This window comes from Poecilia mexicana, unplaced genomic scaffold (genome assembly GCF_051168715.1).
Source record: "Poecilia mexicana isolate PSO_F unplaced genomic scaffold, ASM5116871v1 scaffold_17, whole genome shotgun sequence".
Taxonomy (NCBI): Eukaryota; Metazoa; Chordata; class Actinopteri; order Cyprinodontiformes; family Poeciliidae; genus Poecilia; species Poecilia mexicana.
This window is the reverse complement of record NW_028263386.1, coordinates 1,244,365-1,259,168: the sequence shown is the minus strand read 5'-3', so window position 1 is coordinate 1,259,168 and position 14,804 is coordinate 1,244,365. Positions and strand designations below refer to the sequence as shown.

The 14,804-nt window shown below is 40.2% G+C and overlaps 1 protein-coding gene across 1 annotated transcript; it reads left to right on the top strand.

Moving 5' to 3' along the window:
- The first annotated feature begins 869 nt into the window (after positions 1-869).
- Positions 870-14,777, top strand: LOC148154490 (immunoglobulin lambda-1 light chain-like). Its single transcript, XM_088014528.1, has 8 exons — positions 870-1,073; positions 1,165-1,488; positions 4,334-4,335; positions 9,439-9,475; positions 10,515-10,517; positions 12,104-12,412; positions 12,501-14,334; positions 14,419-14,777. The coding sequence occupies exons 1-7, from the start codon at positions 899-901 to the stop codon at positions 12,743-12,745; spliced, it is 1,095 nt and encodes a 364-aa protein (XP_087870654.1). The 5' UTR covers positions 870-898; the 3' UTR covers positions 12,746-14,334; positions 14,419-14,777.
- Positions 14,778-14,804: the final 27 nt, after the last annotated feature.

The window sequence follows — 14,804 nt, the reverse complement described above, 5'->3', positions numbered from 1 at the left end:
ATGGCAGGTGCAGAATATATACAAGGACGTCCAAGGCAGGTTAAAATCAGACAAACAGCAATACCTTCGATGCAAGACTCCATCACCTTCCATGTGACTTCTCAGGAGTCTAGCCACAGACTGCCTCCCTGTGGCAGAGCCCTGTTTTTAAAGCCACAGGCTCCCCCCACAGAAAGACCAAACAAGCAAACAAAAAAACAATTACTTCTAACTCAAGTAAACTCTTTAAAGGGTACATAATAATAATAATAATAATAATAATAATAATAATAATAAAGAGAAAATAAAATAATAAACTTGTAATCAAAAATACAATAATCAATTTAATAGAAAACACTCAATATGCTCCGATGACGTCACTACGTCATCACACGACTCCCTCGCGGCGCGCCACAATCCGGAAATAACCCTGCTTGAAAACAAAACCAGGAAAATGTTTGGAACTGAAAACAGGCTAGGATGGATATGCTAACTGAAGCAGGAACACCGCGTGTGCACCCACGATGAACCGCATCAGTTTAAGCTGCAATAGAAGTAAGTTAACGATTGTGTGTATGAGTGTGCAGGCGTGCTCGCATGTGGACACGGACTTATAATTAAGTCCCGGCTCGTGAGGCTCCTCCGTCACATCGTCCAATCAGCATCTTCCTCTGATCGTCCAATCAGCATCTTCCTCTGATCGTCCAATCAGCAGCTTCCTCTGATCGTCCAATCAGCAGCCTCCTCTGACCGTCCAATCAGCAGCCTCCTCTGACCGTCCAATCAGCAGCCTCCTCTGACCGTCCAATCAGCAGCCTCCTCTGACCGTCCAATCAGCAGCTTCCTCTGATGGTCCAATCAGCATCTTCCTCTGATCGTCCAATCAGCAGCCTCCTCTTCTCTGTGGCTGCAGGGGCTGATGGGAGCTCTGGTTCCTCTGCTAGAAACCACGTGGCCCTGGTCTGATCTCTCAGCTCGTCCTTGTTTGGCCTCAGCTGCATCAGAGCTCCACTTCTCCCCAGGTTCACCAGAGGAAACTCCACTGCACACAATGCTTTTCCTCCCAGCTGCTGCTCTGTGCTGGCTGGGTTCAGGTGAGTGTTTCCACCAATCAGGAGCCAACAAAGCCCACCTGGAACAAACACTGTCACACTAACCTTCACCTGTCTGTCTGTGTCTCTACAGCGCTGGCTACCATGGCAACACAGCTGGTTCAGGATGATTTAACTCTGACCAGGAGATCCGGACAGAGCGTCTCCTTCAGCTGTGGAGGAACTGAACAGTGTCATACTAGTTACTCTGTACACTGGTTCCAGAAGAAAGACACAGAACCATTCAAAGCTATTCTTACTATCAAGAGTGGTACCAAACCTAGCTATTTCAATCATCCTCAGAAAAATGATTTCTCAGCTGAGAGAAATCAAGGTGATTGTTTCTTGAAGATAAATAAAGTTAAACTGGATCATTCAGCCTCCTACTACTGCGGCTGCTTGAAGTCTGTTTCCCACAGTGAGAAATGATTCCTTCAGCCTGAACAAAAACCTCCAGATGATCAGATGTCAGTTTGTGACATAGAGAGCAGTAAACCACAGCCCAGGTTCACTGATTTCACCTCCATCTCACACAGAGACTCTCTGAGTTTCTGGTTTCATTCATTATTATTTACAGACTTTGAGTCTAAGGCCTGAATGTGTCATTGTGTCCTGAATAACTCGGCTCCTTTAAAGAGCTGCAGTAGCAAAATCCATTGGTCCTTCCTGGTGTTAATGAGCTCTTCATGGAAACATTTCCAGCAGATCTTGTTTGCTGAAATCTGCTAGATAATTTTACTTTATTCCATTTTAAAAGACACTCCTTGGACTGATCCCTAGTTGGTCTTGTATACTTTTTAAATTTGTATTGTCATTTAGCTAATCATTTGGTTTAAATATTTAAATCTAGCTATATAGCAACAGATTAAAACATATCTAAGATGAAGTCAAAGGTGAAGTGCTTACTATGAGAACTGGGAGGTTTTCGAGTGGCTGATGCACAAACTGATTTAACAACAAACCCAGATAGCACATCATGTTAAATCAACGTTGAATTATAGTTAGAATCGTTGAGTTTTGGTTGAGGTCGACAACTGACGGTGGATCAACCATCCAATCAAACCGTTGAAAATGTGTCATTGAATCAATGTTGTTTTGTGGTTGAAACCTAATGAATGAAATGCCGAAGTCTGATCAATATTGAATCAATGTCAGCTGTTTTGCCACACCACTTCCCCTCCTCTTCTCCTCATCAGAGCTCTGGGTCAGAGCATTTTATTAGTGAGCGGGGGTTCTCACATTTTTAATAACACTGTAGAGGATAGTGGGTGCTGATTCCTTTCTGTACATTTTCTTACTTGTTCATAAAAATTCTTACTGACTGTGATGTATTGACACAAAAACATCTACAACGTACTAAAAGGACTGGAGCGGTCCACCCCTGCTAGTTACCTGAGTGGGATGGCCCAATCACACAGCCACTTCGCTGTTGGCAAAAGATGTTAATTCAATGTTGAATTATGATCACAAAGGTTGAATTAATGTTTAAGGTCAACGACAGAAGCTGGATCAACCATCAAACAACCATTCAATTCTAGCCAATTGAGTAACGTTGAAAATGTGTCAATGAATCGTGTTGATTTATTGTTGATATCCATTGATTGAAACACCAATATCGAATCCAATGTTTTTTAGCACCGGTCCTCCAGGCCCTGCAAGTTTCAGGCATTTCCCTAATTCAGCAAACATGATTTTAATGATTTTAATTGACGTCTGATTAACAGGGTTTTGCTGAACTTAAAACATGCAGGTCAGTTTGCCTTGAGGATAAGGTTTGGGGCAAAAGTAGTAATCTAAATGTTCAATCAATGTAAGCTGTTTTTTACACCCCTCCACCACCACCCGCCATTCAAACGCCCAACCCCCTTCCCTCCACCCGCCAAACATACACACACACCCCTCACCTGGCCCCATCTACGCCTCAATATAAATAGCAGTGGGTGGACCGCTCCACTCCTTGTAGTACTTTGTAGATGTTTTTGTATCAATATATCACACACAAATGGTCAGTAGGACTTTTTTATGAAAAAGTAAGAAAATGTACAGAAATGAATCATCACCCACTATTCTCTACAGTGCTTAATTTAAAATGTAATAACCCCCACTCACTAATAAAATGCTCTGACCCAGAGCTCTGATGAGGAGGAGAGGAGGGGAAGGGGTGTGGCAAAACAGCTGACATTGATTCAACATTGATTCAACATTGATTCAACATTGATCAGTCGTTGATCAGACATCGGCATTTCATTCATTAGATTTCAACCACAAAACAACATTGACTCAATGACACAGTTTCAACATTGGTTACTTGGCTGGAGGTGGATGGTTGTTTGATGGTTGATCCACTGTCATTTGTCGTCTTCAACCAAAAATCAACCCTTCTGACTATAATTCAATGTTGATTTACCATTGTGTGCAATCTGGGCAGGTTGCTGCAGCCCTCATCACCTCCTCATCTCCCCCTACTCCCTCCCAAACCTCCCCCACCCAGCCGCTCCTCCCAACCTTCTCCTCTTTACCCCCTCTCATCCCTTCTTCCCTCCCCCTCCTTGAGCTCTGGGTCAGAACATTTTATTACTAGGTGGGGGTTAATCATGTTTCAAATTAAGCACTACATGTTGAGAACAGTGGGTTGTGATTCCTTTCTGTACATTTTCTTACTTGTCTGTAAATATTATTACTGACTGTGCATAATGTGTTGACACAAAAACATCTACAAGTCTGTACTAGGAGTTGTACAGTCCACCTCCCCAATTTTACACTTGTGGTTTGTCCCAACCAAACAGCCACTTTGCTGCTGGCTTGTTTGCTACCGGCTTCTGAATTGAATTCTCTGCTGAGCACTTTTATGGTAAGTTTTTCAATATTACTTTGATCTTAAATGTGTTTATTGAAAAATAAGGGCATTGTTTTGTGCCCATAGTAATCCTGGTTATTTTGGGGCAAAACGGATATTTTTAATAATTGAGGTCATGTCTCCTTTTGTATTATTTTCATCCTACCCACCACTCCAGGCCTAAGTATGAAATCCTGCGAGATTTTGTGGGATTTGAATTTAGGGCGGGGCCTATTGTTTGGTCTGGGAGAGCATGTGGTGGACAAGGAAGTGTAAGGCTGGCTGGTCCAGGTGGGCTTTAAATTGTTGTGATAATAATCACTTGTTTTTAACTTTTTATTATGATGTGCTTAGGGACGTGCTTAAATGAGCCTCTGTACCAGAACAGCTGAGTTGGATGATTACATGACCGTCTGCAGCCATCAAGAAGTGCAGAAGGTTGTTAATCATCCACAGATTCAATCCAGGTGAGGCAGAAGGGAAACACTTAACATGTAAGGCAGGTGAAACACTGAACTAAACCTGCTAATGACTGATTCAGTCTGTTGATCCTTGGATTGGTAACTGGTTAAATTGAACTGGACTATTGTTACTTGTGTGGGATCTTTATTAGCATATAGACACGTTTTAAGAAATTTTATCAACTTATTTGGAAATATTTGTAGTTGATGGAAGATTGAACCAGCTATTTGATGGAAGTTTATTCTGTATAAATTATAATTTTTCCAACTACACTATAAATCACCTTTTGCTCTATTTATTTGTCTCTGGTGTGTTAAATAAACCTGATCCTCCCTGAGTTTTATTGTTAGGTTGTCTGATAAACAGCCCTTTATTTTAAATATTGATTTAATATCAATATCATAAATCCTACACTATACTGCAGCTTAATGGGTAAATGCAGTTGTATATGTAAACATTAAGATAAATATTAATGAGCGATTAAGATATTAATTTAACAGTGAGTGTACATGGGGAACTATATGGTTTGTATTTGTTCTCAGACCTGTAACCAGTTCACTGTTTAATCTTTCATTGTGTTTCAGAACTTTTCAAATGTTTATCATCTTTCTAACCGGCACCTTCCTCACTTTTAATTTTGTGTTTTTCAGCTGTTACTCTGCAGTTTGACCAAAAGCTGACTCTTGAGGACTGCAGCGAAACTGTCGAAGTGGCTTCATTACGCGCCAGAACAAGAGGAAGACATCGCAAGGAATCAAAGTGACGCCAACCAGAGTCAAACTGGGGTTACCACAACTTGTACTGTTTCCCTACTTCATACAGTACAAAGCTTAACTTCATCGACTCTGTTCTTCTGTGGACAACAGACTGTTGTTTTGACAGTCAAAAAGGAGTCAAATATGTTTAAAGATCTGTCCCTTTATTCTTAAAATGTTATATCAAACCCATGTTGTCATTTTTAACCTTTTGCACACAGTTTACCCATCATCTGCCAATAATATAGTATGTTTAACACCAGTGAAGAAACTTTTAGTGGCATGTTATGATGTAGACCTATCAGACCTAAAATGTACATAAATCCTTAGTTTTCATTCAATATAAAATCAACCCAAATCTGCATGCAGATGAAGGTTCAATCAACGTGGATTCCTAACTGATTCAATGTAATATCAACACAAATATGCATGTAAATTGACATACAGATGATGGTTGAATCAACATTGATATAATGTCAGTAATGGTTGAAACCCTGACGTTGATTCAACATACAAGTCATCGACCACTTTCAATGTTGTTTCAATGTCAGCGTTCAACGTTGATTCAATGTTGTTTCAATCATTCTGTGCTATCTGGGCTCAGATATTGGAGTTAATTCCTCTTCAATTGGTGCTGATTTTGAAGGGCCAGTTGCTGGGAGCTTGTCCTCCATTAAGCAGAAACAAGAACAGATTTGTTGAAATTCATTTACTTGAGCTTATGAGCTTCAGACCTGCAGAACAGTGATAGTAAACACATCAGGATGTGTTTATTTCTGTGGAGGAATTTTCCTGCCATAATTCGAGAGCACACATTTTCAGTCTGAAAGCAGGACTAGTGTTTCTTAAACTTGTAACGCTTGTAGTCAAAACTTCTTCTCACGCTCACGCCAAGTCTCTGCTTGGCACAGTCGCCTGGCAACCTCTCAGCCAATAGAATGAAAATGTTGTACTGGGTGCGTTTGTTTCCTTCTAGTGGGTGAGCCTGTGTGGCTACTAATGATTGTAGCAACCACTAGATGTTAGGGAGAGACAATGGCCTCAGCTTTCTGCTCCATGTTACACTAAACATCCGCTATACTGATCACCAACAGCTACTGATCTTAGTTTGTTCATCCAACCAACTCATTACATCCAGTGGGTGGCACAGGTTGCTACAATCGATAGCCACACAGGCTCACTGGCTGACTAGAAGGAAACAAACGTGCCCAGTACAACACTTTCATTCTATTGGCTGAGAGGTAACTCTTAAATATACATTTTCTTCCAGATGCAAAATGAAATACCGGTAACTCACAGGCCAAAGGAGGATATTTACATAATTTCTGTCTTTTTTTACTATTGTGAATGTGTCTTGGATTTAGTTTTATTTTGAATTATTTACTGTAACATGTCTTTGTTGTGCTATATTTATGAAATAAAATTGGTGTTCTTCTGCCGCTGCTTTATCTTTGAAGTTTACCTGAACGCGGATCCCATGCACCTCCTTTCACTCAAACTGGACACTGCATGGATATTTACATCAACCCCCTGTGAGGAATTATGTTTGTTTGGAGAACTCCACATTGAGGTAAGAGTCTAAACCCCACCATGTTAACTCTGGTTGTGCAGCTCTATGTGAACTGCCGCTGCAGTTGCAAAAAGAAAATAATATATGCTGAAAAACTAATATAAAATAAAAACTAATATATATATATATTACTGGAGTAATGCATGCTACTAACCATGCATGGTTTCCTGCTAAAAATTAAACTACTTCCTGTTATTCAATAACACCCAGTTATAATTGCAGTTTACTAAATTGTATTTGTGAACAAATAGCTCAGTCTCAAAGATTAAACTCACAGCATCAGATTGTTGCTGTGGTAACAAAACAATCTAACTATGAATATTGTTCTTTGAAGTTTTAGTAAACTTGCCAGCTACTTAAAATCTTACATTTAAATGTTAGTTTGAAATATTTTAATTTATGCTGAAACCACTAAATCAAATTCAGCAGCATTGATCATCTCAATAAACAAGAGTTGCATTCATGTATCTGTGGTCTGTGTTAAAGTATTAGCATTTATGGCCCCTGAAGCCCTGGGGGGCCTGATGGAGCTGCTGACTTAATTTGGCTTTAACAAAAGTGCAATTAATTGATATTCATTTTAATTATATTTTTTGATTAGTTAAGACTAATTGTGGATTTAAATAACGTTTCACTGGTGATGTTTTCCTGTAACATGTAATTACCCAGTAATATTTTTACATTTCCTGTCAACATGTTTTAATACAAAAACACGGTGGACCGCCTCGGCACCCCAACCACCAGGCTGAGTGAGTTTTCTGGGGGACACCCTGGGTCAGTTTAAAAGACAGCACATGAGAAAAGCTCCTAGAAATCAGTGACCATAACACATGATGGAAATGACTGAAAACCAACATCTCCACTAACTCTGATCAGCATGAAGATAAGTTGGAGGAAGAATGAGTCAGACTGCTGTACTTTATTTACTGAGACCTGACTGTCGTTCAATCGGTCCCCCTCTGTCCTGCAGCATGTCCGAGTCCATCACTAAATAGGACATGATGATCAAAGGCTGCTGCTTCCATTTCCTGTGAGTCCTCTTTTTTTCCTACTATCTCCATCCCTGATCAGTGTGAAAGGTCATGACCTCTGCTGCCAGCCTCCATCCCTGATCAGTGTGAAAGGTCATGACCTCTGCTGCCAGCCTCCATCCCTGATCAGTGTGAAAGGTCATGACCTCTGCTGCCAGCCTCCATCCCTGATCAGTGTGAAAGGTCATGACCTCTGCTGCCAGCCTCCATCCCTGATCAGTGTGAAAGGTCATGACCTCTGCTGCCAGCCTCCATCCCTGATCAGTGTGAAAGGTCATGACCTCTGCTGCCAGCCTCCATCCCTGATCAGTGTGAAAGGTCATGACCTCTGCTGCCAGCCTCCATCCCTGATCAGTGTGAAAGGTCATGACCTCTGCTGCCAGCCTCCATCCCTGATCAGTGTGAAAGGTCATGACCTCTGCTGCCAGCCTCCATCCCTGATCAGTGTGAAAGGTCATGACCTCTGCTGCCAGCCTCCATCCCTGATCAGTGTGAGCTTCATGGCTCCACCAGCCTCCAGGAAACCACAGCCCTCCCTCCGTGCTGCATTCATGATCTCAGGAGATCTCAGCAGCTGCAGCTCAGACTGAACACTGAAGACTTTCAGCAAGACGACGTCCCAACAAACCAGGAGACCCAGTGGGAGAGATGAGAGCTTTAGACATGATGTCTGCAGAGCTTCCTTCAGACCCACTTTGGACCTTCACAGCACATTGCTGATGGTTCTGATCCATCAGAACCTCACAGCAGCTTCAGCAGGACGGTTCTGATCTGCTGAGCAGCAGCTCACATTGTGACTGTCTCCTTCTCATTCAGACACTTTTTAAATCTGCATCCATTATAGTGGTACTTCTTTGGTTCTGGAACCAAACTGGGTATTACAGGTAAGAACCAATATTTACTGGTTTTATTATAGAAGTTGACATGTATTTAAAGTCACTTTCTGCTGCATCAGGTTTTTCATGTCAGTTTTTATCAATCAATCAATCAATCAATCAATCAATCAATCAATCAATCAATCAATCAATCAATCAATCAATCAATCAATCAATCAATCATGCCTTGTTGCTGAAATCAATCATTTCATCAACAAGGCATGTCAAAGTGCTGTACATCATAACAAAAAATACAGTCATAGAAGACAGTCATCAATGATACATAACATTTTGTCTTGATGCAGTGTTGCACATCAGAATGTTTATCAATGTTTTAAAATCAGCTCTAAACAGATGTGCTTTTGGTCTGGATTTAAAAGAACTCAGTGTTTCAGCTGTTTTACAGTTTTCTGGAAGTAGCAGATTGATCCAGCAGCAGATCTTTAATCCGTTCAGTGATTTCTAAACTACCAACAGTAGTTTAAAGTCTGTTTTCTCAGTGAAGGGCTGTAGAACTGGGTGATGTAGCCATGAAAACATCAGAAATCGATGAAAAATTACTTCAACGGGCTCTGAACAACTTTATGTATTTTACAAATATTAACGAATAATAACTAAATATTCTCAGTAACTAATCCTGTAATAGCTGCTAATATTATTGTGGCTATTATTGATAAATTGGACTTTTGATTAAATACTAATTTCTGTAAAATGTTCTTTAGACATCTCCTAACTGTTATAACTCTGAGTTACATGAAGCTGATAGAGAAAAACTAAATATAAGACCAGAAAACATCAGATAAGTTTTTGTATTAGCCTGTTTCACTGTGCGCGGGGAGTGGATCTTTGGTTCTGGAACCAAACTGTTTGTAGTAGGTAAGAACCAACATTTACTGGCTTCATTTAGAAATTGAAATGGGTTTAAAGTCTCTTTCTACTGCTTCAGGCTTTAAAGCTACTTATTATTTTATCATTTTAACAATCTTTTATAATCTGCTCTAAATGAATTGAATGAAAATATAATGTATACAGAAAATATTTAAAATCTCCCTGAATACATCAAATGTTTATCTTCTGTTTTGTTCTGGGTTATTTTGATAAAAGTCTAATTACTGTAAAATATCTCTGGGCAGCTTTAGAAAATACAAATAGTGTTTTTGCAAATATTGGAGAATAATATTTGTAAACTCTTCGTAACTCTAACCCTGTAATGTCCCCAGGACTCACGCCAACTTTACTTTCTTTAATCTAAAATTTTTCTGTAAAACTAACAACTTCTGATCTCGATGCTGAAAATGTAATTAAAATTTTTTTTAAATTGGTGAGAAAAAAAAACATGACTGTCAAGTCAATTGGTCTCTCTAAATTCTGCTGAGGTTTGTCCGCATTGCCCTGCGGTGGACTGGCGGCGTGTCCAGATGACCCCGCCTCTCGACGGGCACCAGCAGCCCTCCTGACCCTACGAGGGATAAGATGATGGATGATTAGATCTGTTAGTTCTGGGAATGAAATATAGTAACAAATGTCATCAAGATTATAATTTTGATGAAAATGAACACAAAATATATTTTGTCAAATATATCTGCAGAAAGTATTTGTTAAGTAAGAAAATAAAGCTGTTATATTTTATATAACACCAGTATAAAGGTGTAATATGTAATATATACAGGTGGATATTTTAACACACTTGTACATTTATCTTATGATGATCGACTGTCAGAAAAGCACCAGCTCTCTGCTGCCCAGCTGTGAATGACTAATAATTAGAACATCTGTGCTAAAAAAAAATGAGACTGTTTTCCTTAACTTTTCTGCTTTTAATTTATTTTTAGACTTTGATCATATTTTAGGTAATCAAATTAATTTATTGAAAGAAAAATAACTTGAGAGAATAAAAGAAACGGTTTCGATTCAGGAAGTAAATGTATTCAAAGCCGGTTTTTCCCTGTGAGAAAAAATCCAGACCTGATTTCTGGTTCAACCATCAGAACCAGTAAAGACTCTGTAAATCCCAGTGGAGGAACTCTGACCCCCTGCTTTGCTGAACTGATTTCATTCAGACACAGAGGGCAGGTTACCAGTAGGAATGAGCAGCTGAAGGTGATGGTAGAGTCCAGGCTTTGACTAGGCCGTACCTACATTTTACTTCATTTCATTTCCATTCAGAGCTGAACTTGCTGGAGTTCTTTGGATCGTTGTTCTACCAGGTACAGCAGGTTCTCCAGGTCCCTCAGCAGCACATCAGTCCCACAGCATCACTCTGCCACCTCCGTGTTTGACTGTAATGTGATGTTCTGGTTCTGACCCGCTGTCAGTTTTACACCAGATGTAACGGGACGTTCAGGTTCTGAAAGGTCCAGTCCCGACTCATCAGTCTGCAGAATGTTTCAGGGATCATAAATGTCAGACGGGTCTTTGTGTTGTTTGGTGTCAGCCTCTCCTTATTCTGGAATCATGACCTCTGACCTTAACCGAGGCAGTAAAGTCTGGTTCTGGATTCTTCTGGGACCTCCTGGATGGGTCGGGTGTTTTATTAAAATAATAAACAGTTAATAGTTTAGTTAGTTATAGTTATTATGTTTTGTGCCATAAAACCTAAAACATGCGCAGCCTTTATGATTCTCAAACATGATCAAAGATGCAGAGACAATAACATCCTTCACACATGAAGTTTCTCTTTTGAAAACAATGAACCAACTGAAACACATAATAATCAATAAATACTGAAGTTTATCTTCATCATCAACATAAAGGAAACGTGAACAAATTAAACAATTCATCTCTGAGAATCATATATAAAAGACAACAAAACAAAAAGTGAATTTATTTTAAGAACTGAGAACATTTTGGATCCTCTGAAACTGAATGAAATCCTGAAGTTTCTAACAGCAAAGCAGCAGATCTGATCTGATCTCTGGCTTTAGTTCACTTCTATGTCACAAAGCTCTGGACCATAAATATACTTTATTAAAATATGAGTTTGTAATTTTAGTTTAAGTAAAATGTCCTTTTCCATTCATGCTTATAAGCTTAAAAATAAAATAAAAATATTTATTCAATATTATCTTGATTTATTCCTGTAAATGTTGTGATAATCAGCCTCATTAAATTTCCTCTCAATCTGTCTGCAAACTTCAGTTTTATTACTATTTATATTTAACCTCATTTTGTTAAATAATCCGTTTTTATCAGTTTCTGAAGATCAGGTTCATTCTCAGCTATAAGCACGATGTCATCTGCATACAGAAACATAAAGACATTTATATCAGATATTCTCACGTCTGACTCCTTAAATACCGTTAGTGATTAATAAATGAAATCATCACTTTACTTCTGCTTCTTTATTTGCTCCGTTTATATTTGTCTGAAGTTAAAATGTGTTTGATAACCTGAAACATTTGAGTGTAACAGGAAACCAAACCAGATCAAATCTGCAGAAGATGAAATGTATTTTTTCCAGCTCCGTAGTTTCCAGAGTGAATCCTGAGCTGATTGTTTCTGCAGATAAACTGGTGCTGCCCGAGGTGACTGTGTGTCCGGTGAAAACCGAAAGCCGTGTGGAGGGAAACACGGCTCTGATGTGTCTGGCCTCGGCCATGGATCCTCCTCTGGTCCGGATCTCCTGGAAAAGATTGGAGAAGGACAGCAAACTGGAGGAGCCGGTGCCTGCTAACGAGAAACAGCAGGAGATCAGCGGGTCGAAAAGTTCTGCCATCATCAGGCTGGTTCAAAACGAGACGCTGGACAATTATGATTACATCTGTGAAGTTCAGCATGAAGGCAAATATGTGACGAACCAAACGCGGTTCAAAGGTACGAAAAGCAGAAGTTCAGGAGAAATGCAGCTTCACATTCACAGTGTGACTGAAATGTTGGATTGTTTTTGTTCCAGAACTTCCAGAACCTCCAGAACCTCCAGCTCCAACAAAGTCTGGAGGAGCAACTGATCCGCCAGCAGCTGCAGCGTCTGTCCGTCCTCAGCTCCCAGTGAAGCTCCCAGTGAAGCTCCCAGTGTCCTTCCAGCCTCGCTGCAGGGTGAAGCTGCTCTGCCTGCTCTACTCAGTGCTGATAGTGAAGAGTCTGGTGTACTGCTGTGGACTCTCTCTGCTGATGGTCCTCAGGACCAAGGGACCGGCCCCCAGCTGAACCCTCTGCTGCAGCTGCAGCAACGCAGGATTTTATTATTAATCACTGAAAATCATTTATTCAACTTTAGCTTCATTTTAATTAGTTCTGGAGCTTCTTTGGTTTTATAAAGTCAGATATTCTCAGCCAATCAGACGTCAGAACGATCTGCTATGAAGGAAACTAAATCAGTTCAAGAAGATTTAATGTCATTGACTTTAATAAAAGTTTAGTTTTTAACAGATTTTCCTAGAAAAATGTCAGATTTGATCCAAAATGACATGAATTAATTCAATGTTGATTCTTTTAATGCAGTTTTATTGTAATTATGTACCAAATGACTCTTTACCATAAATATTCATAAAGACTCCATGTTTATAATTTCATGTCAGTCTGATTCTGACCCCTTCAAATAAAGTTTTACCAAACATTTAGATTAATTCATAAAAATTAAAAATGTTTCTGTCCAGTTTATTTTGCAAAGATGTAAAAACTCTGATTTTGTCCAAATGTTTTTCTACAGTTTTTGCTTTATTCTGCATGTAGTTTTTGCTGTGAATAAATCCTGACAGAATAAATCAGTTTTCTATTTTCTACTAAATGTTCCTCTGAATCTCCAGCTGCTCAAACATCCAGAGGTTTGACTGAAGTGTGAATGAGGCTCCATGAGGCTCTGAGTTCATCAGGAGACATGAAGTGGTTTCATCAGCAGCAGATCAGGGAGAATTAATGATGCTGGTCGTCTGACTGGACTGAGATGATTCACTTTACAATCTATCAGCTCTGATGTTGGTTTCAGTAAAAACAATGAAAATGTTTCCAGGAAGCAGAACCAAACCACAGAGATGCAGCAGATGATGAGTTTGTAGAGCAGCAGATCTGAATCTGTTCTCAGTGGTTATTAGAAGCCACCAAACTGCTGGCAGCCAATCAGACTTCCTTTCCTGCAGCTGTGTGGGTTTGTGCTCTGCAGCCTCCACACCGTTAGCTGTGGCTTCTCACTTTAATAACACAATGACAGTTACAAGCATCGACTGAAACAATGGTTCAGGAAGCACCTGTGTTCTTCATCTGAGAGAGAAACAGCTCAGAGCTGAACTCACAGCTCAGCAATCAGCTCCATCAGTGAATCACATCAGGCTGTTCAATGGCTCAAATACATGATAATAATTAGAGTAAAGATTGAAACACCAGCAGCTGAATCTAAACTCTGATCAGTTTTTCTGTTTTTCTCTTGATGCAGCAGGAAGATTTCAGCTCACAGGAACAAACAAAGCAGCAACAAAACCACTGAGACAGAAACTCAAACCACTGAGACAAACATTCATGTTGTTTAGTTCCTGTCAACCAGCAGCAGGCGGCCATGTTGGTTCTGATCCGGTCTCGTTGGTTCAACCCGTCAGAGGAGTCTGGACGTCTCCATCACAGCTGAACCTCTAACTGGTTTGGTCTCTGAGGACCAGCTCTGCACTGGTTTCCATCGGACCTCAGGGTCCTGTTACCATGGCAACCCCCAGATCCTCTGCTGACTCCTTCTGGGTCTCATCAGAACCATCTGGGTTCTCTGCATCCTGTCATTCAGAACCAGCTCTTTGCACAGCTTCATTAAGGTTCTGTTGTTCCTTATCTCTGCATCAGTGTCAGAACTCTGAACCCGTCCTTCTGGACCTCTCACCATGTTTTTACTGCTTTAGCTTCAGGAAGGTGGAACCGACCAGAGAAACCAGGCAGGAATCAGGAGAAGATTTTACAGAGACTTCAGGATCGTCCTGATTCAGGGAGCAGCAGCTCAGCGGTGAGGAACCAGGTGGCTGCATGTCTGGGACCCCGTCTCACTTCCTGGGTTTTTATGTGGGTTTTTCTGTGCAGAGGGTTTTTCCACCCCAACCTGTCATTTATGGATCCAGAGTCACATATTTACTGACTTCATCTCCTCTAACCAAAGGGCAGCGCCGCACAGACTGCAGCCTCATTCATTCATTCATTCATTCATTCATTCATTCATTCATTCTACCTGTTATAACTGTCTGAATAAAAAGTGTTTTTGATCAAAGTCTTTGATTCAGACGTTCATTAAAGT